Source organism: Ovis aries, chromosome 17 (assembly GCF_016772045.2).
Source record: "Ovis aries strain OAR_USU_Benz2616 breed Rambouillet chromosome 17, ARS-UI_Ramb_v3.0, whole genome shotgun sequence".
Classification (NCBI taxonomy): domain Eukaryota; kingdom Metazoa; phylum Chordata; class Mammalia; order Artiodactyla; family Bovidae; genus Ovis; species Ovis aries.
The window spans coordinates 44,569,383-44,591,007 of NC_056070.1; the positions used below are offsets into that span (position 1 = coordinate 44,569,383).

Genomic DNA, 21,625 nt, shown 5'->3' on the forward strand with positions numbered 1-21,625 from the left:
GCTTCCGGCTTCTCGCGAGAGTCATTACAAGCGCGCCAAATTTCTACAGGGAAGTGGCGGCGGCGGCGGCTTCAGCGCTATGGTTCTGAGGAATACTGGACGACTGCGCGCGGAGCCGGGCGCGGACGGGGAGCCCAGCCGGTGAGACAGGTGGCAGGCGGGCGCCAAGGACCCTCCTTTCGGCCTGGCGGCGCAGGAGCGCCCCCTCCTTAGCGCGCGCGTCGTCCGTGAGCAGCGGCTAGAGCGGCGCTCCACTCGGCCGCCCGACGTGGGCTCCGGGTTGAGAGTCCGGCAGCTCTCCGAAGCTGCCCCCTCTCCCCGCCGTCTCTTTGTTGGCGCCGTGTCAGAGGTCCTCCGCCTGCGGCCCTTCGGCAGCGCAACGGGGAAGGGCGGCTCTAGGACGGGGGCGGGGAGGAGGAAAGCGCCATAGCTTGGCTCCTGCTGATGCGCTGCCCACGAGTTCTCAGGGTAGTAGCTGAGGGTGTCCGGTTATGCTAGGAGCGCGCGCGGAGGCCTTGCAGCCTAATCTCCGGTCGGCGCCGCAGGCCCACGGTCGGCGCATCTTGTGCTGGAGTGAGGGCGGTGGGGCTGCAAGGCTCCGGCCTCTCGGGTCCAGCCCCACTGCTTCGCGTGGTCGGGGCGGCTCTGACCGCGTTGTCTGCGAGGCTGCGGAGTAAAGGGAGCAGCTTCTGACTTAGTTCTAAGGTCAAAAGCCCTTAAAATTAAGATGTGACAGGGTTTTGTTCGTTCTGAAAGCTTTAGGGGAGAATCTCTTCTCTTGCCCTTTGTAGTTTGTAGAGCCTCCTTCCTCTATTTTCAAAAACAACACTGCCGCATTTCCAGCCTCACTCTCCTCTCTGTCTCTAATTTCTGGCTCTTATAAAGAACCTTATGATTACAGTGGATCCACCCAGATAATCCCCATCTCAAAACACCTAAAGTCATCACACCTGCAAACTCCTTTTGGTCATGTAATATAAGAGGTTCCTTGGATTAGGACACAGACATCTTTGGTGTAGGGGCTGTCAATTATTCTCTACAGCAGGTGGCTATAACTTTTTGTGAAAAATAAGGATCCTCATCTTGAAATAGGTCATTCTGTTCTTTAGGTGTAGGTGACCCAAGAAGTATCTTCAGGCAAAGGAGGTTTTCTTAAGCAAAATTCTCTGTTTATAAATTAATAACTAATTAATCATGTTACAGTAATTAAAGACATGAATTCTGCACAGGCTTGGTTCAGATCTTTTTTTTTGTCTAACTAGTCTCTGTTTTGTATATTTAGCTTTCTTAGACTGCACCATTCTAGACACATACATATTTTCTCTGCTTATTGATTTATAATAAAGTAGCTCATTTATTTACATTAAGACGAAAAGTCATGGGGTATGGATTCTTAGCTGTACACTTTTAAGGAGTGGAGAATATAGTTGGCTTAACTAATAAAGAGGCCTTCAGCCCAAAATATACAGGGGCCAGAATCTCAGAACTGCAGTTTAAGAAGAAAGTATTAATAGCATTTGCTTTTTAAGTTGGAATGCCAATATGGTAATTATTCTCTTTTGAAGATGGATAAGCCATAATTATTGTATTCTATTTAGATGGTATCACACCTGTGAAATTAAAGATTGTGAACAATTTGGGATTATTCCAATCTCTGGAATCAAAATAGATTTGGATAGTTCTGTTGATGGAAAGTCTTTGTCAAGTAGTTAATTTAAGGTTTATGATAAAATCTATATAAACAGTTATTTAACCCTAAGCAGAGAAAGGCTTGGGAGGTTTGAGGAGATATAACTGAGCTGGGAAGTGATTTCCTTTGTCAGTTGAGATAGTTCCTCTCACACTGAACAATGTTATATCCCCATTCTTATCCATATGTGGTTCTTCAAACATCCAGACTCAGGTGTCCCAGAAGATATATCATGCTTTTAAGGTACAATTTGTTCTACCACAACAGGTATTTCTGTAACCCTAGTTTGCTCACATGTAGTTGGTAAACAGGAGAATATCAGTAAAATGTGGAGATTGTATTGGTTCATTTGCAGTTTTTCCCTAGGCAAGGGGGTCAGAATCGAGTAGAATTAAACAATCTTCAGTAGAGAAGGAAAGAGCCCTTGGCTGGAGTGTGGCACGGATATGTGCCCTGTTGGCTCTGTTTGAAGACAGTTTTATCTGAGTGCCTGTACCAGCGCCTCCCTCCAATCTCAGGTGGCAGGCTACACTTTTTTCTCCTGTACTCAACAGTCATAAGCCAGGACCTTACTGCTTGTGTTATGCATTTAAAGCAAACAACTCTGTAGAAACATGGTTATTGACTTTGCTGTATAGAAATTAGAGCTGCCTTTCAGTGTTTATAAGCCAGCTAAAAGAAAAATGGCTTAGCATGGAACACTGCTGTCTTTGTGTACTCAGACACTGAACTGTGCAGCCCAGCACACTGCAGCCATCCTTGTTTCACTTTCCTAGCACGAAATGCACTTTCCTAGATGTGCTGCAGCCGCCTCTATGGTTGTATGAGTGCCTTGAAAAGTGTTCAGTAAATATTTTTCCAACTCAAATTACATGACTTGAAAACACAAGTGAATTAGTTCATTCAGGTTATTTCAAATAACTGACGTTACAGAATTTTATCTTGAAGACAACAAAAAGTGAGTATTTCTCTGTTTCTGTTGGTCTTCAATAAATATCACAAATGCTATTTATCAAGCACGCACTCTACAAAAAATTCTGTCTGCACATCATATGTATTGTGATTTAATCATCACCACTGATTTTTGGTAGAACTAGTGTCCAACTTGGTCATTCTTTTTTTTTTCTTAAGTTATTTATTTACTTATTTATTGGCTGTGCTGGGTCTTCATTGCTGCAGGAGCTTTCCTCTACTTGCAGAGAACCAGTGAGCCATGGCTATTGTCTAGTTACAGTGAGCAGGCTCTCTCACTGCGGTGGCTTCTCTTGGGGAATATGGGCTCTAGGGTGCACCGGCTTTAGTAGTTGCAGCACATGGGCTCCCGGACCCTAGAGCACAGGCTCAGTCATTGTGGTGCGCCGACTTGGTTGCTCCATGGCGTGTGGGATCTTCCTGGACCATGGATCAAACCCAAGTTCTGAAAATTCTGTGTGGTCAAATATGATTAATTGCATTTTTTGCAAGAAACAGACTAATAATAAATTTGGGTACCATCATTTTAAAAATAGAGAAAGCTTTTTGAGATAATTGTAGGTTCTTAGCAGTTGTAAGAAATTACACAGAGATCCCTTAACCTAGTTTCCCCCCGTGGTAACAGCTGACATAACTAGAGTGCAATGTCACAACCAGGAAATTGACATGATACAGCAGTGTATGAACACTCGTTTATGTGTATGTAGATTTAGTTCTGTGCACTTTCTGTATTCATGACCAACACCATGGTCAGGCCACAGAACAGTTCTGACCCAAGGCTCCCTCATGTTACCTTTTTATAGCCACAGCTATCTCCCTTCCCCTATTAATGGCTAATCCGTTCTCCATCTCTAAAGAATGCTGTATAAGTGGAATAAAGTATGTAATTTGGGGGAGTTGGTTTTTTCACTCAGGCTAATTCCCTTGAAACAACCATTCTAGGTTATTGCATGTATCAATAAGTTTGTTACTGATGAATTGTGTTCCATGAGGATATAACACAGGTTAACTATTCACCTGTTGAAGAGTATCTGGGTTGTTTCCACTTCTTTTCTATAATGAACAAAGTTGCAGTGAATATGCACATACAAGTTTTTTGTGTGAACATGAGTTTTCTTTCATCTGGGATAAATGCTCAAGATTGCAATACTGGACTTGATGCATTTTCCTTTTTAACTACCCCATGAGGCAGCATGTCCAGCCAAGATTGTTGTTTTTATTAGTGTTCTGGTTACATAGTTAAACAAGTTTTGACGTGAGTATGACATCAAACAATATGACGTCCCAGTCATATTTTTCCTATGAGTCCTGTTTTCTTAATGAGCACTTTTCAGGGATGCTCCTACCATGTCACATCAGAAATGCTTATACTGGGTGGACTGAGGGTTGCAGGTATAGAGTGTCATGATCAGTGGAGACTGGATTTCCCTCTTTTCACTCAGGGATGATGGCTCCTCTTCCTCTGTCTCGGCACTCAAGCGCCTGGAGCGCAGTCAGTGGACAGATAAGATGGATCTGCGGTTTGGTTTTGAGAGACTCAAGGAGCCTGGTGAGAAGACAGGCTGGCTCATCAACATGCACCCTGTAAGCACCTGTGCTTTTCCTCCATCTTCCTCCTCCCATTCAGGAGGGCAGCACAGCCCTTATCTGAAGAGCAGGTGACACCTGGTGGGAACATGTTGTGGACCATCCAGGTAGAGATGGGATTGTTTGCAGCTCTCCGGCTTTCCTCTTTAACTTCTCAGGGTCTTCTCCGGGTCATTAAGAGGTCACTGGGATAACAAAGGGGAGGGGGCATCCCTGTTACCCATAAAAATAAAGCTTTCAAAGATGAGGAGACAGAGACATTCCCATCTGGACGCTGTTATGACATAATTCTTGTGACTGGGTCTGGTAGGGTTTATGTAAAGGTAGAGAAAGATTTTGTTTTTAAAGTACTCAGTTTCCTAGAGAAGGAAGAAAAGGCTCTTGTAGTTTGTAGAGGAAAACCTTGTGCTCTTGTTGATCAACTCTCTTGCAGACTGAGATTTTAGATGAAGATAAACGCTTAGTTAGTGCTGTGGATTACTACTTTATTCAAGATGATGGGAGCAGATTTAAGGTAAGGCCCTTGAACCCAAAGAAGCTAAAAACCACTCAGTGATGAGGCATAACTGGGCCCAAAATGATATATGTCCTTTTAGCTCTGCAGCTGTGAGGAGAGGGTTTATGGGAGACTTGTAGCAGGCAGCTGCCCAAAGCTGTTTAGGAACATGGGCCCCATGGAGCCACACTAGTCACCACTTAAGATGTCCTAAGAGAAGCTAGCTCAGGAAGACTGAAAGATGAGCAATATTGTGTCTCTTAGACTATTGCCCTTGTGATATGTGCAAGTCTAATTTTCTGTTGTATCATCTCTTCTAAGATATGTCCAGGTCAATGATGCATTGAATCTAGGCTGCTCACAGGTATAATAAAAACAGCCTATCTTCATTTTTCTCCTTTTTTCTTTGTCGTCACCCCACATGGGCTGTGATTCTTACAGGTGGCCTTGCCCTACAAGCCATATTTCTACATTGCGACCAGAAAGGTAGGTCTGTTTTTTATGGCATTAGGTCAAATGACCTGCGCTTCGTTTTGTGGGGAGGGTCAAAACTGGAAATAAAGAGGCTTCTAGAGAAACAGGCAAGAAAGGAAGTAGATTTTACTAATGGGTTGTCTTTTCATTCTGATCCTGATTTAGGGTTGTGAGCGAGAAGTTTCGTCTTTTCTTTCTAAGAAGTTTCAGGGTAAAATTGCCAAAGTAGAAACTGTCCCTAAGGAGGATCTGGACTTGGTGAGTATCACCCAGCCCTTTCTGGGTAAATTAGGCTGGGTCTGCTCTGTCCGTGGGGTGAGATGGGGAGGACATGTTTAGTACCTGTGGGGCAGTATAGATGATGGATTTTCATGACTGTCCCTGCCTCCTCCTCAAAAACTCTAGTGGCATCTTTGGTGCCACATGCAGAGTTGAAGAAGTTGCTTTGGAGTTGCCAGCTCTTCAACTCATTTATGTACTGTTGACTCGTTCTCCCCTTATTTTATCTCTCCAACGTAGTATTTTTTTCTCTTGAACTCATGAACACCATCTCTTCACTCTGTAGCCAAATCACTTGGTTGGTTTGAAACGAAATTACATTAAGCTGTCCTTCAACACCGTGGAGGACCTCGTCAAAGTGAGGAAGGAGATCTCCCCAGCTGTGAAGAAAAACAAGGAGCAGGGTCATGCCAGTGATGCCTATACAACTATGCTCTCCAGGTAAGCTTCGTTCACATAAGCAAAGTAGCCAGTTGGTCCATAGGACTTTTCCCATTTTTCCTAAGTTTACAAGATGAATAGGACATGGGAAAACTCAGCAATAAAGTTACCTTAATGATTGGCTTTGTTCAGTGCGAAACACTTTTGAGCAATTAGACTTTCTTATATGTTCCCTTTGTGTTAGATTCCCAGGTTGTAGTTCAGCTGTCCCTTCTTTCTTACATGGGGATAGATTTGGCTTCAAACTGAGTTTCTGTAATAATAAAGGCATTTTAGATTTCTAATCCCACCACCATAACAGAGTCTGATTTCATGGTTTTTAGAAAGTGTTAAGATGTCTGCAAATTTTATTAAATATCTAGATTTATGTAGCACATCGTCTCCAGAGAACCCTGGTTATTATACAGAGAAATTTAAATAAAGGACAACAAACACTGTTCGTTAAATATTTAAACATCAACAGTAGTAAGCAACAGGGTGAGAGATTAAGAAGAAATCTTGGCTAATTAAAAGTTATGATGACTTCAGCATACCAGATGGCCAACAGGCACATGAAGAGATGCACAACATTTCTAAATGTTAGAGAAATGCAAATCGGAACTATAATGAAGTACCACCTCACATTGGTCGTCGTTAAAAAGTCTGCAAATGACAAACACTAGAGAAGGTGTGAGAAAAGGCAATGCTCCTACATTATCGGTAGGAATGTAAATTGGTCCAGCCACTATGGAGAACAGTATGGAGGTTCCTCCAAAAACTAAAAATAGAGTTGCCATATGATCCCGCAATCCTACACCTGGGCTTATATCCAAATAAAACTAATTTTAAAAGATACATTCACCCCTGTGTTCATAGCAGCACTGTTCACAATAACTAAGACCTAGAAACAACCTAAATGTCCATCAACAGATGAATGGATAAAGGTGGGGTTCATATATACAGTGGAATACTACTCAGCCATAAAAAAGAATGAAATAATGTCATTGGCAGCAGCCTGGGTAGACTTAGAGATTGTCATACTAAGTGAAGTCAGTCAGAAAGAAAAAGACAAATACCATGTGATAACACTTAATATGTGGAATCTAAAATTTGACAAATGAACTTATCTATGAAACAAAAGTAACCTCACAGACATAGAGAACAGACTTGTGGTTGCCATGGGGCAAGAGTGGATTGGGAGTTTGGGGTTAGCAGATGCTAACGATTATATATAGGATGGATAAACAACAGGGTCCTATTGCATAATACAGGAAACTGTATTCAGCATCCTGTGAGAAATGATAATGGGGAGTTTTTAAAAGAATGTGTTTATGTATATAACTGAATCATTTTGCTGTATAGCAGAAATTAACACAACATTGTAAATCAACTAAAAGACATGCAGAAATTTATGAGGATTTTAGAAGAGAGCTAATCGTAACCTCTGGCAAAAGTAGATCAGTTTGGGACTCTGGATGTTTCTGCATCAGCACCCCCTGCCCAGTGGCTCATTAATGATTTTTCAGAATACTGCAAGTTTATCTGGAGACTGAGTCCCCAGAGGCCTGAGCCTTCTCTAAAACTCATTGCCTTTTTCTCCTCCTTAATAGTCCATTCAGTATTTGGAAGCTTAGTGGACTAATATTGGAGTGAATATTCTAGTGACAGTGATTCCCACTTAGATATGGTAAGAATAATTATGATGCAGAAATAGTTACTGTTTATCAGTCACTTCACCATGCTAAGAGCTTGTGAGCATGTTACCTTATGACTTGTGCTGGGTGGGCCTGTTCCTGTTGTCTTTGTTCTCTTGATGAAGAAATAACCTCAGTGAAGGTGGGTCACGTCTGTAGATATGCATTCCGAGTAATAGTCTCCTTTCTTCTTTGCTCTTTTAATTGGGGTGGAACTTACATCCAATAAATGCATGTCCTAAGTGTACTGAACTTCCTTGTGTCTATGGCCTGCTGCTTGGTCGGATGGGGGTCATCCAAGGTCATTCCTTATGAAGGGCCTGTCCTGATCATCTCAGCCACCTTGCAAACCTTTGTGTTTACATTGTTTGGACTCTGGCCTTTCCCCGCTTCAGCTCCTAGCAGAGTATAGTTGAAAAAGCTGCTCTCTTTATTTTGCAGTGTTCTGCAAGGGGGCAGTGTAATTATTGATGAAGAGGAAACGTCTAAGAAGATTGCCGACCAGATGGACAACATTGTGGACATGCGAGAGTATGATGTGCCTTACCACATCCGTCTCTCCATCGACCTGAAGATCCACGTGGTGAGTGGGCTGTTGCGTGGGGGTAGCTACTGACAGCCAGGAGGTAATACTGAAGGACAGATCCATAGAGTAGACTTCCCTGGGCAGGTGTAGAAGTTTTCGGTTAATGCACGACATGTCCTTCAGGCTCACTGGTACAATGTCCGGTACCGAGGCAGTGCCTTTCCAGTGGAAATTGCCCGCCGCGATGACCTCGTTGAACGACCAGTAAGTACTGCTCGCATTTCCTCCATCCTAAACTTTCCAGTTGTTTCTGGCGAGAAAGGTGAAAGGTGAATTTGATTTTGCAATTGGTTTGCTTCTTTTTCCTCAAATTCAAAAGAATTTTGAAATAATTGGTTTTTTTTAAATCAGTTTCTGACCTTGCACTGACCTTGCACATATATATCGTGGGCTGTTAGTATTTGAGCTAGGCTGGATCTGAGCATTGGAGGGAAAGCCTTGACTTCCATTTTTGATGGTTAAGAGCATGGTTTCAGCATGTTATGTTGAAAAATGGATTCAAAACTGGTTCAGGAACAGCTTTCTGATCGTGGGATAGTCTGTACTCTGTTTTCTCACATCTAAGATGAGATTGTCAGTTCTGTATCATAGTCTCCTGTCAAAGTTGTCATAAAGGTCAAAATGAGGTGATTCATTTTAAGGTGTCTAGAGACTCAAGTGTTCTGTAATTCTAGACTTTTCCTGTGAACAGTGGCTCCAGCCATATCTTGTATGTTCAAGTTTTCATATCATCATGGTAGATCAGTCCACCCCAAGATGCCTGTCCTGCTTTTTCCTGGACCTTTCCCCACAGCAGTTCAACTCTTGCTTTTAGTAACTGGCAGTAGAGGTGGAGGTGTCAAGAGAACCACCAGGGTCTCCAGAGCTCAGCTTGGTTCTTGGCCAACTTATTGCTACATTTTGTCCCTTCAGGACCCTGTGGTTTTAGCATTTGACATTGAGACAACCAAACTGCCCCTCAAGTTTCCAGATGCTGAGACCGACCAGATTATGATGATTTCCTATATGATTGATGGTCAGGTGAGTGGGTGCCTTCTGGAATGTGAGCTCTCTGTGAACTGGAACCAAGTCTGGTCTCCAAACCTGAACAGTGTCCACCCGTGATTAGTATTTGTTTGGTGACTAATGAGAGAATGGAGTCCGCACAAGTGAACAAGCAAGCTATTCTGGCATCTAGTGACTCTCTACCCTCCAGGCAAATCTTAGGACTAAGTAGCCTGTCTATTTTGGGAAAGCGATGGTGTTTCAAGTTGCTGCAAAGGTTTTGTAGCAAAAGTCTCCAGGCTGCATGTGGGAGGTGTGTCTTAGGCTTTGTTTCTGTAACTCGCACTGACTGCTAATGAACTTTCCAGGGCTACCTCATCACCAACAGGGAGATTGTCTCAGAAGACATAGAAGATTTCGAATTCACCCCCAAGCCAGAATATGAAGGACCCTTCTGTGTCTTCAATGAGCCCGATGAGGTAGAGATGCCACTTGGGAAAGTGCCTGATGTTTGGGAATAGGAAGAGGAGGCAAGCATGGTGATCCTCTCAGATCTCAGCATTTGTTTAATCATAATAGCAGCTGGGCTCAATCCCAAATGATTGGTCCTCGATCACATAAGGTTAGGATGGAAATAAAGGGGTCACGTGAAGTTGTTATTCCTCAGCTTTGGAGAGGTATTAAAATCACTTGAGGAAGAGTAAAGTAACCCTTTGACTGCCAAAATTTGTTAAATTCAGGTTCATCTAATCCAAAGATGGTTTGAACACATCCAGGAGGCCAAACCCACCATCATGGTCACCTATAATGGGGACTTTTTTGACTGGTGAGTCAGAAAGGGGGAGGAAGAGATGGGAGAAGCACCACTTGGTAGCACGGGTGAGCTGCTCACCCTGTTTAAGAGAAGATGGTATGAAGTGTCCGCTGGGGTAGTCTGGCCCCTGTGGAAGTTAGAGACTCACTGTCCCACGTGCTTTTCTGTTCTCTCGTCCTTAGGCCGTTTGTGGAGGCCAGAGCAGCGGTCCATGGACTGAGCATGTACCAGGAGATAGGGTTCCAGAAGGACAGCCAGGGGGAGTACAAATCACCCCAGTGTATCCACATGGACTGTCTCAGGTAGGCCCTGCAGCTCACGTGGTGGCTCATCGCAGTGTCTCATGAGGGCTTTCTGTAAGTGAGACTCCCTTATACACACTGCTCCTTTCCATACCTTCTTACAGAAACTGCCGAGAAGTAGCTCCTGTCACCTGAGAGGACAGTGGCTGCTGGCTGGTCCCCAGGGTATAGAAACCAGATGAGAAAGAAGGACCTGGTAGGGTGAGGTCTGGTGCTATGGGAGGTCACAGAGAGGCCTTGGCTTCCCCACATCAGATTGGGATGTGGCAGCCAGGCTCTCTTAAAGGACAAGCATGGTGTCCAGATAGGCTGGAGTGTCCAGACTCAGGATAAGCGAGCGAGGTGGCCCAGAGTGCTGAGAAGGAAGGCTGGAGAAAAAGGTCTTCTGGGCTTCCTGTGTCCAGTGAGGAGGTTGTTTTTTTCTTGGTGGTCATGGGGAGCCACTGACACATTTAAAGCTTAATGAATTTTCTCCTTACCCCTGGTATTATGGTGAAGGGGCAGGCGGATTGCAACATGAAGAGGAGTGAAGAGAGGGCTGGTCTTGAGATATCTGAGAGTCGAGGACTTGGGGATCTATAGATATGGGGACAGGTGCAAGAGGCATTAGGAAATTCTGGCTCTCAGGACTTGGGCTGGGCTCCTGGAGAAATAGGGCAGAGCTCAGGTTCAGAATAAAAGCAGACCTGGGAGCTCCATCCACATGGAGGATCTGGAGACTGTGGGGTTCGGTGATAAGAGCAAAAAACTTGATAGTTGATGGATTCTCAAGAATAGAAATAGGGACTTTCCCGGTGTTTCAGTGGCTAAGAGTCTTCCTGCTGATGCAAGCCACATGGATTTGATCTCTGCTGTGGGAAGACTGTACGTGCCAAGGGGCAAGTAAGCCCATACTTCACAACTGCTGTGCCCACAGACCTGGAGACCATGCTCTATCGCAAGAGAAGCCACTGCAACCAAGAGTAGCCCTTGCTTGCCACAATTAGAGAAAGCCCACGCGCAGCACCCAAGACCCAGTGCAGCCAGAAAAATGATTTTTAAAAAAGATCCCATATACTACAGTGAAGATTGAAGATCGCTCATGGCTGCAGCTAAGACCCTACACAGTCAAATAAATACTTTTTTTTTTTTTTTTTAAGTAAGAGGAGTAAAAGAGAGGTGGGGTTCCTCAGTGGAGGCAGCAATCCTGGGGATCCTTAGCAGGGCGTTTCTGAGGGGGAGAATGGCCCACAGGGCAGAGAGGCCACAGACGGTGAGAAAGGATGCTGCCAGTACGAAGTTATAAGTCCTAGAGATATAGCGGTGTCTGTCGTGGGGCTGAGTTGTGAGGAAGGAAGAAGTGGAGATGGCACTAGGGGGCCTCGAGTGTTTTTATACAGAGGGCTTGTGTAAGAAGAGGATGGGAGTTTGACAGCAGGGTGTGAGGGGCAGGGAGAGCAAGGCAGAGCCTGGCAGCACCTGTAGCGAATAAGCTGTGGAGGAATCTAGAAGTTCAGACAGCAGGTTCCTGCCTGATCCCCTTTTTATTTCTCTGTGAGGGTGAGAAGAAGGCCTCGCAAGGACTGGAAGGACCGGCTGTGTCGTCTCCTTGTGTTTGTGGGTTTCTCTGTGAAGTTGACTGGGTCCAGGTGAAAGCTTTTTGCAAGGGGCCTGCACCATGTGAGATCTTGGTGATCTTTTGGGGTACCTGTCAGGACCCTGCATCTTCCTATAGAGTGTCCAGCTTCGCCACATCTCACAGGTTCCTGGGCTTCATCTCAGAATTATCTCTGGCTTTTGCTTTTCTTCTCCTTTCCAGGTGGGTAAAGAGGGACAGTTACCTGCCCGTGGGCAGCCACAACCTCAAGGCTGCAGCCAAAGCCAAGCTGGGCTACGACCCAGTGGAACTGGACCCCGAAGACATGTGCCGGATGGCCACTGAGCAGCCCCAGGCACGTGTGCTGCCTCGCTGAGTCACCTTCTGCTGGGGATGGCGGCCTCTGGACCCCTCACTGACCTTACTGTCTGATGTCTTCTCCTCAGACTCTGGCCACCTACTCGGTGTCGGACGCAGTGGCCACATACTACTTGTACATGAAATATGTCCACCCGTTTATATTCGCCCTGTGTACCATCATCCCCATGGAGCCCGATGAGGTCAGTGCCTGTCCTGGCCCGCTGCCTGACAGGGTGGTCCCAGGCAGCTGATGCAGGTGCAGCCGTTGATTTCTGTATTTGGCTCACAGCCTGATATTTCCCTGTAGGTGCTGCGGAAAGGCTCTGGGACGCTGTGCGAGGCCTTGCTAATGGTGCAGGCCTTCCATGCCAACATCGTCTTCCCCAACAAGCAGGAGCAGGAGTTCAACAAGCTGACAGATGATGGCCACGTGCTGGATGCTGAGACCTACGTGGGTGGCCACGTAGAAGCCCTGGAGTCGGGCGTGTTCCGCAGCGACATCCCCTGCCGGTTCCGGATGGTGCGCCACTCCTAAGGCAGGGCCTTGTCCCACCAGTGCGGTGGGAGGACCCAGGAAGGACCCAGCCACAAGGGCTGAAATAAAACCCTCGCCCCCTTCTCACCCATGGACCCCTCACCAGCTGTCCTTTGTCTGGCCTACCCTTCAGGTTGCTGCTCCTTCTGGAGTGTTCTCTTAGTAGAGTCCCACCTGAAGTAGGTTACGTGGTGTGGGGCCATTTTCCTGTTTTTCTCACATCCTCTTTTGGTTGTTTGTGTTAGAATCCTGCTGCCTTTGACTTCCTGCTGCAGCGGGTGGAGAAAACCATGCGTCACGCCATCGAGGAAGAGGAGAAAGTGCCCATGGAGCAGGTCATCAACTTCCAAGAGGTGATGCATAGGCTCGGGGGAGTGGTGTGGGGAGAGCAGTCTGTTTACATGCCCTGCCTTGCAGAGTGGCTTCTTTCAGTGGCCTATTCATTGTGCACCTACTGTGTCATAATACTTGGTTGCTGAGACAGGACACGGGGCCTGGTCTCGTGTAGTTAGGACAGGACAGCGTATTGGCACAGTGAGGGACTCGATTTTATGTTCAGGAGAATTTCACAGAGGAGGCAATGGCTTTCAGAACAAAGTGGTGGGCTGATGTGGGAGAGAAAGGCAAGTGAAGGGTAGATATAACTATGTCTTGTAGGCGGCAAGGAGCCATTGGAGGTTTTTACTTTCTGTCTATGGACTTTAAAAACGACCCCATGGACTGTAGCCTACCATGCTCCTCTGTCCATGGGATTTTCCAGGCAATAGTACTGGAGTGGATAGCCATTTCCTTCTCCAGGGACCTTCCCGACCGAGGGATCGAACCCGGGTCTCCCACATTGTAGACAGACGCTTAACCGTCTGAGCCACCAGGGAAGTTAAAAAAAATGACGATAGGAGTTCCTATAAATTACAGGGTAGAATATCGTAACTGTAAAGTCCTTCACATAGTAGTTAGAAAGCACCATTTGCAAAGTGTGTCACATGACCAGAGGCACCAGGCACCACCTGCTTTGCTGGTCTTATTCCTTTGGATGTGGTGCATCTTGGGTCTCTATCAGGCCCTGCTTCAGCATATTCAGCTACTCGAGTGGTTTGCAGCTCTTAACAGTTCTAGGATTGATTTCAAGAAATGTAACATATTCACCAGGCAAAGTTGAAACAAGAACGTGTGCATGTGCTCTGCATAGGACAAAGTTCTGTGCAGCTCTTGTCAGCTACAGCTATCATACGCTTTGGGAACTTTCCATGAACCAACTTGGGAAGAGAGTGTAGGCTGAATGACAAATAGGAGTTAAAGAGCAACTTGAGCAAAACAAAGATACTGCTTTTTTGGCCTTGACGTGAGGCCTGTGGGATCTTAGTTCCCCAACCAGGGATCGAACCCAGGCCCCTGGCAGTGAGAGCTCTGAGTCATAACCAATGGGCCGCTGAGGAATTCCCCGAAGATACTACTTTTAAGTCTATGAACCAATGAAATGAGTGAGAAGTGGGCTGAAGGTGTGCTAATTGGAGGGACCCCAGACACCTTAGTGAATCTGGACGTGGACTTTTCTAGATGACAGATGGTCATCCAAAGTCCCTGAAATTGTTCTCTGTAGGGTGGCCTAGGGTCTTCAGGGAAAGAGTAGCAGGTTCACCTTTTGTTCCTGCGTGACCATCTCGGCAGTAGTGTGATAGCTGGTGGGAGGTGCTAGCTGGGGGCACACAGCGGCATCTGGCCTGTCCAGGTGTCATCCCATCATCCCAGCCTTCCCACTACTGTCGTCTCATCTTCCCTCTCCGAGCAGCATTTCAGAGCATGCCCTAGCACAGAGAAGGATGGGGGAATTATTCTCCGAATGGTTCATTTGCTTAAAATTCAGTTAGAAACAGTATTATCTTTCTGGTATTTCCTGTTCTACTTGATAGATACTCCTTTTTTCCTTCTGGTTGATTTTTGTGTAATTTAGATGTTTTCCAGTTTATACTTTGAATGTCTAGAGGTTGGCAAGCTATAGTATAGAAGGGCTGTTTTTGTACAGTCAGCAAGCTAAGAATGGTTTTCATATTTTTAAAATATTTTAAAAGACAAAGTAGACTGTAGCCCCCAAATCTGAAATATTTATTATCTGGTCCTTCACAGAGGTTTGCTGACCCCAGATCTAAAGGTGTTTGTTTGTTTGTTTTTAAGCCAACTTTTCTCAGAATAACTCCTAAGTACAGTAATTGTCAAGTTTTAATGTTGTATTTCTTGTTGTTGCATAAGTTTTGGACAAAATGAACTTATCAAATAAGTACATATCCAATGTTCTCATTTATAAGTGTTACATTTGGGAGAGAAAATAAAAGTGTATGACTATCAGAAGCCTGTTTAGCCTTTTTTAGTTTCAGTGACTTTTTGTGTTTTAGGACAATATTTTTATTTCTAGAAGCTCTCTATTGGTTCTTTTTCAAATATGCTTTATTTATTTCTTTATAGTGGGCTTTCTCTTCCTGTGTTTTATTTTTAAAAACTTTTTATTGAAGTATACTGATTTATAATGTTTCAGGTATACAGCAAAGTGATTCAGGTTTTTAAAATACACACACGTATATTCTTTTTTTTTCCCCCTTTTTTTGGCTGTGCCACGTAGCTTGCAGGATCTTAGTTCCCTAACCGGGGATCAAATGCGTTCCCCCTACAGTGAAGCACAGAGTCCTAACCACTAGGCCACCAGGGAATTCCATGTATATATATTCTTGTTCCTGTTGTTTAATCACTAAGTCATGTCCGACTCTTCACACCCCATGGACTTGTAGCCTGCCTGGGTCCTCTGTCCATGAGATTTCCCAGGCAAGAATATTGGAGTTGGGTTCTCATTTCCTTCTCCAGGGAATCTTCCTGACCCAGGGATCAGGAAGTATTTCTTGTGTCTCCTAAATTGGCAGGTGAATTCAAGAACCACCAGGGAAGCCTGCGTGTGTGTGTGTACACATATATTCTTTTTCAGATTCTTTCACATTATAGGTTATTACAAGGACTGTTCACTTATCTCTAATTGGCCTGATTTTACCATGTTTACTCTGGGAGGTTTATTCTCTTATGTTCTTAGGGTTCTCCTCCCACTGTGTCTGCTCTCAGTCATGGTATGGTTTTTTTCCCCCATGCTTTACAATTTTGAGACTTTTTTTTCCTTTCTGGATGTGCCACATGGCCTGTGGAAGCTTAGTTCCCTAATCAGGGATCAAACACACACCACCCCCTGCATTGGAAGCACAGGGTCTTAACCACTGGACATCTAGGGAAGTCCTGTCGCTCTGCAGTTTTGGAATCTGAACTCCTCTTCAGCGGGAGGGCCGTTGGAAGTTTGACAGTTTCTTCCTGGTTCCCCAAAAGTAACATGGGCCCGATGCCCCTTCTTACCTGGTTCCTTGGCTGAAGAGCCCCAGAGCCAGTAGAGACCTGTTAGTGCCTGTTATGATAAATGCTCAGGGAAAATGCTTTCTTTGCCCAGAGTCCAAAATAGACATGGTGAGCAAACTTGCTGTAGTTTATTCTTTTATGGAGGCGGCCTTTGAGAGTCCTGCCTTTATTTGGGGCTCTGCATTTTGTCTCCCTTTTGTTGTGTGTAGCCTGTCCCTCCTTGAGGCAGCATGAGAAATGTGAGGTCAGAGCTCATGGCACAGACCTGAGGCCGAGAACCTCAGAGAGGCCTGCTGCCTGCCTGCTCGCAGCCAGGGTGCGGGAACTCGGGCTTCAAGAGGTTTCTCACCTTCCTCTAGTAAGAATGGCTCACTCACTCGTGCTCAGGTTGTTTGTGCAAACAGTGTGGTTTGTGCTAAGTGCCTTCTTTCCTTTCTGGAGTCTGGGCTTTGGTCCAGGCAGGCAGAGTTGCCTACGTGATCAGCCCCCTGTAAGAACTCTGGGCACTGGGTCTCCATGAGCTTCCCTGGGGGACAGTACTTTTCACAGCACTTCTCATGTGTTATCACAGTTTGTTGCTGGAAGAATGAAGCTCATCTCAGCTTGAGTCTGGGCTCCTCCTGACTTTCCCCCAAGCGCTTTGCTCTTTGCTCATTGAGCTCTGTGTCTTTTCCCTATGAGTCACCAAACCTAGGGGTGGTCTTGGGGATCCCAACACAGGGCCCAGCCTCTGCCAGACACCATTGAGTCAACTCACTGCTCTGATATTGAGTCCCCTCATCACATTTGTTCTCTGGGAATAACTTAGAAGCTTAAACATCTGCATTCACAGGGATAGTTTTCATATTTCATTTAGGATTTCCATGTGTTTGGTGTCAAGAGGGTTTTTAAGCTAAGAGCCTTGGCTGGAAACAGAATCTGATTCATTGGTTTATAAAGTAATGCTGGAAACCATCTAGTATCACAGTTGAGAGCATGGTGTTTGGTCTCAGAGGGTCCATACTAACTTGAAACTTCTCATCTGTCAGATGAGGAATTGCAGGGACATTGATGGTGTGTCACTTGCCTGCACTGTGGGGGTACTCGGGGCCCCCAGGAAGTGTGGCTGTTGGTAATCCAGCGGGTCTCCCTACTCACTAGCAGACGGGCTGTGCCATATGAGGCCGCATATTACACATTTCTCTCCCAACCCCAGAGTTCTCTGGGGGCGGAGACTGCTGCTTCCTGTGCTGTGGTGCTCTGTCCTGTACCTCCAGGGTCTGGTGTGTTGGTGCCTGTTGTCTGTCGTCCATTTGGGACCCATGGTGTTTTCTCTGTTACTCTGTACAATCTCCAGTTTCCATCTTGGTCACCAGCGTTCACTTCTTTCCACTTTCTCTGTAGGTGTGTGATCAGATTAAGACCAAGCTCACCTCCCTGAAAGATGTTCCTAACCGAATTGAGTGTCCCCTCATCTACCACCTGGACGTGGGGGCCATGTACCCCAACATCATCTTGACAAACCGCCTGCAGGTGAGACACATTCTCATATCAGAATCAAGCTCTTTCTGCCTAAATCCTAATTGCTCTCTTCCTGTCCCCTCACAGCCCTCTGCCATGGTGGACGAGGCCACCTGCGCAGCCTGTGACTTCAACAAGCCTGGAGCGAACTGCCAGAGGAAGATGGCCTGGCAGTGGAGGGGAGAGTTCAGTGAGTGTTGGCCCTGGGGGGCTGCTCAGCAGGAAGCGGGTGGGCGCGTCTCTGTCACATCCTCTCTTCCCATCACTCCTTCTAGTGCCAGCCAGTCGCAGTGAGTATCATCGGATCCAGCACCAACTGGAGTCAGAGAAGTTCCCTCCCTTGACCCCCGAGGGCCCAGCCCGGGCCTTTCACGAGCTGTCCCGTGAGGAGCAGGCTAAATATGAGAAGCGGAGGCTGGCAGGTGAGCAGTTGGGCCCTGTTGGTGTATCGCACCTTGAGGTCAGTCGAGCCAGTTGTTGAAGTAGATGAGGCCACTGTGAATTAGTTTGTCCTATAGGCTTCCTGTTGCCATTTATCCTTGTGCAAGTTTCTAGCTCCTAAACCCTTCCTCCTATAGTCTTTGTGTATTTGGTCTGTTCATACAGGGCTGCCCTTTGATGTGATTCATTAGGAGCTTGTCTTTCTGAGTTTTCTGCTCCTTTGAGTTAACCAAAAAACCCATGTTTGTTGGCATCCATTGCCTAGCTTTCTTTGGCTGTGTCCAGGAGGCCTGTCCCCTGTGTGGAGTCTCACGTGCCCGCCATTCTCAATTGTGCTTCAGATTACTGCCGGAAGGCGTACAAGAAAATCCACATGACCAAGGTGGAGGAGCGTCTCACCACCATCTGCCAGCGGGAGAACTCCTTCTATGTGGACACTGTACGCGCTTTTCGGGACAGGCGCTATGAGTTCAAAGGTCTCCACAAGGTGAGCCTGACCTTCATGAGGTTGGAGCAGGATCTAGTTTCTGAGGTGAAAATCCTTGCTCAGCGCTGTCTCGGTGTGTTATTCCCTCTCTCTGAGTCCAATGCATGCACTCAGACAATAAACATGCAGTTGTTTTTAACTTTGAAGAAGTAAGGGCCTGGGGCCTTGAAGCTATTCTGAATGATTGCTTTTAAAATAATTATTTAGAGCAGGGGTCAGTAAACTACTTTGTCATGGTGAAGCAGAAGGAGCTAATCTGTCAAACACAAGCCTCACAGCATGCTGGGGAGCTGAGCTGTCCGTTGGCCTCTTAGAAGCTCAGCATCCCAGGAGGTGCAGCTTGTGTGGATGTGAGAGATGGGTGTCACCATGTTGCGCCTCCCCCCGTCATCCCAGCCCCGACTGGCACTGGGTATTACTGAGGTCCTTCATGCCCCTTCACCACTCCCCTCAGCAGTAACAATCTGATGTCTTCCAGTGTGATACAAATTTTGTATCACTGAGCACGTTGGTTGAGCACCTGTTCTGTGCCAGACCTTTTTCTAGGTACTGAAAAGACATCAGGTGGGGAAGTAATGGTGGAACGTTCTGAGATGAAAGAGAATGTCCAGTGTTTGGCCACTGTGACAGCAGCTAGCCTAGCAAACAGAAAGAGATGCCACTCAGGCAGGAAGTGAGTTCAGATACCCCTGGGTCACATCCCTGTCTCTCACCCTCCCTGGTGGTGACCATGTCTGCTGTATTGAGGTAAAATTGATGTGGGGTACATCTGACCCTTTCAGGTGGGCAGTTCTATAGAGTTTGACAAATGGATACACCTATGTAACCACCACCACAGTGACAAGAACATTTCCTTCGTAACCATTTACAATAGCACACAGCCCTTGTTAGCACAGCTGTGTCCATCTTCCAGCGGTTGGTATAGTATCTGATAAACAGTTGTTGGTCCATAAGTATCCAGGAGTTGGCGATGGACAGGGAGGCCTAGCATGCTGCAATTCATGGGGTCGCAAAGAGTCGGACATGACTGAGCAACTGAACTGAACTGAAGGAGTAAATTGTTACTCTCAGATGTTGCCTCTAAGAATGTGCACTTTGCTTTCAGCCTGTCAGTGGTTTCTGAGTTCTGTTCAAGAAACCCTATAACTCAGCCCATTGAATGCATTAATAAGAGTAAATTAAGTAACAGAACTTGGATTGGGAGCCTCTGGGCCTCTTTGGTGGAGTGAAGCCCCTGCCTCTGTCACTGGTCTTGAGATGTAGATTTCATCTGCTTCTCCAGTTAGCTGCCAGGTTCTGGATTCTGTTCTGTGGGCTTGAAATTGCCCTAAGTCTAAGGTGTCAAAGTGGGTTGTTGCTATCACAAAGTATTTTCTCCTAGTCCTTAGTTTCACAAGTAATAAAAATTAATATTGATATGTTTCTTTGTGTTCATAAGTCCTTTCAGGATATCTGTCTTACATGGGGCAGTTCTAGATTGAAAGTGTTTTCAAGGTAGGTGAGAACTAAGCATGCAGACACTATGGGGGACAAGCTGATATATTGATGTTAAATTTCTCAGGTGTAGTGATAGTGTTGAGGTTATATAGAATGTCCTTGTTCCTGGAAATTTTTTGCTGAAGTATTTAGGGGGGTCAGGTCATGATAATTTCAACTTGCCTTTGGTTGTGCCAATAGAGATTTTCTCTAGAATGGAATAAAGGAAAAATGCAAAATATCAACAGTGACCCCTCTGGTATATGGTCTTTGTTGTACCTTTTCTTTTTTTGAAGTTTTCTATAGATTTGAAATTTTCAAAATATCAAAAACTTGGGCCCAGGTACAGAATGTGAGGTGGAAGAGTCTAGGAGGTGATCAGTCTTTGTGCGGGTTGCAGGTGTGGAAAAAGAAGCTCTCCGCAGCCGTGGAGGTGGGGGACGCGGCGGAGGTGAAGCGCTGCAGGAACATGGAGGTCCTGTACGACTCCCTACAGCTGGCGCACAAGTGCATCCTCAACTCCTTCTATGGCTACGTTATGCGCAAGGGGTAGGCCCTTGCCTGTGGGGCCTGTGGGCACGAGCGAGAGGGGGGAGTCAGGGCCTCGTTCAAGGAGTGCAGGAGAGGGCGGGTTGGGTGGGGGGTGAGGTCACACTGACTCAGGGTTCTGGGCATCTGGGGCGTTAGCACTCCTGGACACGTGCCTCTGAGCATCCCGGGCTGCAGAGCGGAGGGTAGTCTCTGGCGTACGACTAGTGCCTGCGTGCTCAGTCACGTCCAACTCTTGTGACTCCATGGACTGTAGCCCACCAGACTCCTCTGTCCACGGAATTATCCTGGCAAGAATATTGGAGTGGGTTGCCACTTCCTACTCCAAGGTCTTCTGAGAAGTCAAGAAAGCCAGGAATGGGGGCATCCTAAAGCCAACATGGAGTGTGTTCCCAGGGTAGGGTGCCAAAGGAAGATGAGGCAAGGTGGGGCCTGAGTGTGTCCAGTGAGCCAGCAGCTAGGTGGGTGGGGCCTCGGCAGAGCAGGTCATTGAAGGTGAGGCCTAGCTGTTGTGAGTGGAACCCAGGAGGGTCAACATGGGTGGCCTTGGAGGAGCGAGGTAGTGGTGGGGCAGATTGGTTTGAGGGAAAGTGGCTTTGTTTGTTTGTTGTTGCCTTTTAATGGCAGAGAGGGAGGGGCTGAGAGCAGGGCTAGCACCTGAGCAGAGTTCCCTGAGGCAGGAGGGCCTGGCCTCAGGTCACTTCACACCTGTGAGACCTGATTTGAGTGCGGAGCCAGGTGGGCTGGTGTTTTGCCTGAGAAGTCAGAGGATGAGTGTGGGGTGTGGGAGAACAAGGAAGGCATGAGGTGGTGCCTGGGAGAGTGGGAGGGAACTCGAGGGGGCTCTCTCGGCCACTGCCCTGGAGAGCCCTGCTGAGCTGAGGTCGTGAGCTGTTGCCACGGCACATGCTGCATCCTTTCAGAACTTTCCTGAGCTGAGCACTGCTTTGAAGTAAGAACAGAGGAGTATCCTCAGCACAGAGCTTAATCCTACCCTAGTTCTTCCCTGCTTCAGATGT

General features: G+C 46.5%; 1 protein-coding gene across 3 annotated transcripts in view; it reads left to right on the top strand.

Moving 5' to 3' along the window:
* The first annotated feature begins 26 nt into the window (after positions 1-26).
* The window catches only part of POLE (DNA polymerase epsilon, catalytic subunit), a 56,318-nt gene continuing 34,719 nt past the window's right edge, over positions 27-21,625 (top strand). For all 3 annotated transcript variants that reach the window (XM_027956359.2, XM_042234450.1, XM_042234451.1), the window contains exons 1-21: positions 27-141; positions 4,105-4,246; positions 4,683-4,763; positions 5,187-5,231; positions 5,385-5,477; positions 5,785-5,939; positions 8,054-8,195; positions 8,322-8,402; positions 9,111-9,218; positions 9,551-9,661; positions 9,923-10,008; positions 10,179-10,298; positions 12,097-12,229; positions 12,321-12,434; positions 12,542-12,754; positions 13,015-13,122; positions 17,537-17,665; positions 17,741-17,843; positions 17,929-18,075; positions 18,436-18,581; positions 20,458-20,606. In XM_027956359.2, the coding sequence (XP_027812160.2) occupies positions 80-141; positions 4,105-4,246; positions 4,683-4,763; positions 5,187-5,231; positions 5,385-5,477; positions 5,785-5,939; positions 8,054-8,195; positions 8,322-8,402; positions 9,111-9,218; positions 9,551-9,661; positions 9,923-10,008; positions 10,179-10,298; positions 12,097-12,229; positions 12,321-12,434; positions 12,542-12,754; positions 13,015-13,122; positions 17,537-17,665; positions 17,741-17,843; positions 17,929-18,075; positions 18,436-18,581; positions 20,458-20,606 (2,468 nt within the window). In that variant the 5' untranslated portion in view covers positions 27-79. The remainder of the gene's footprint in view (positions 142-4,104; positions 4,247-4,682; positions 4,764-5,186; positions 5,232-5,384; positions 5,478-5,784; positions 5,940-8,053; positions 8,196-8,321; positions 8,403-9,110; positions 9,219-9,550; positions 9,662-9,922; positions 10,009-10,178; positions 10,299-12,096; positions 12,230-12,320; positions 12,435-12,541; positions 12,755-13,014; positions 13,123-17,536; positions 17,666-17,740; positions 17,844-17,928; positions 18,076-18,435; positions 18,582-20,457; positions 20,607-21,625) is intronic.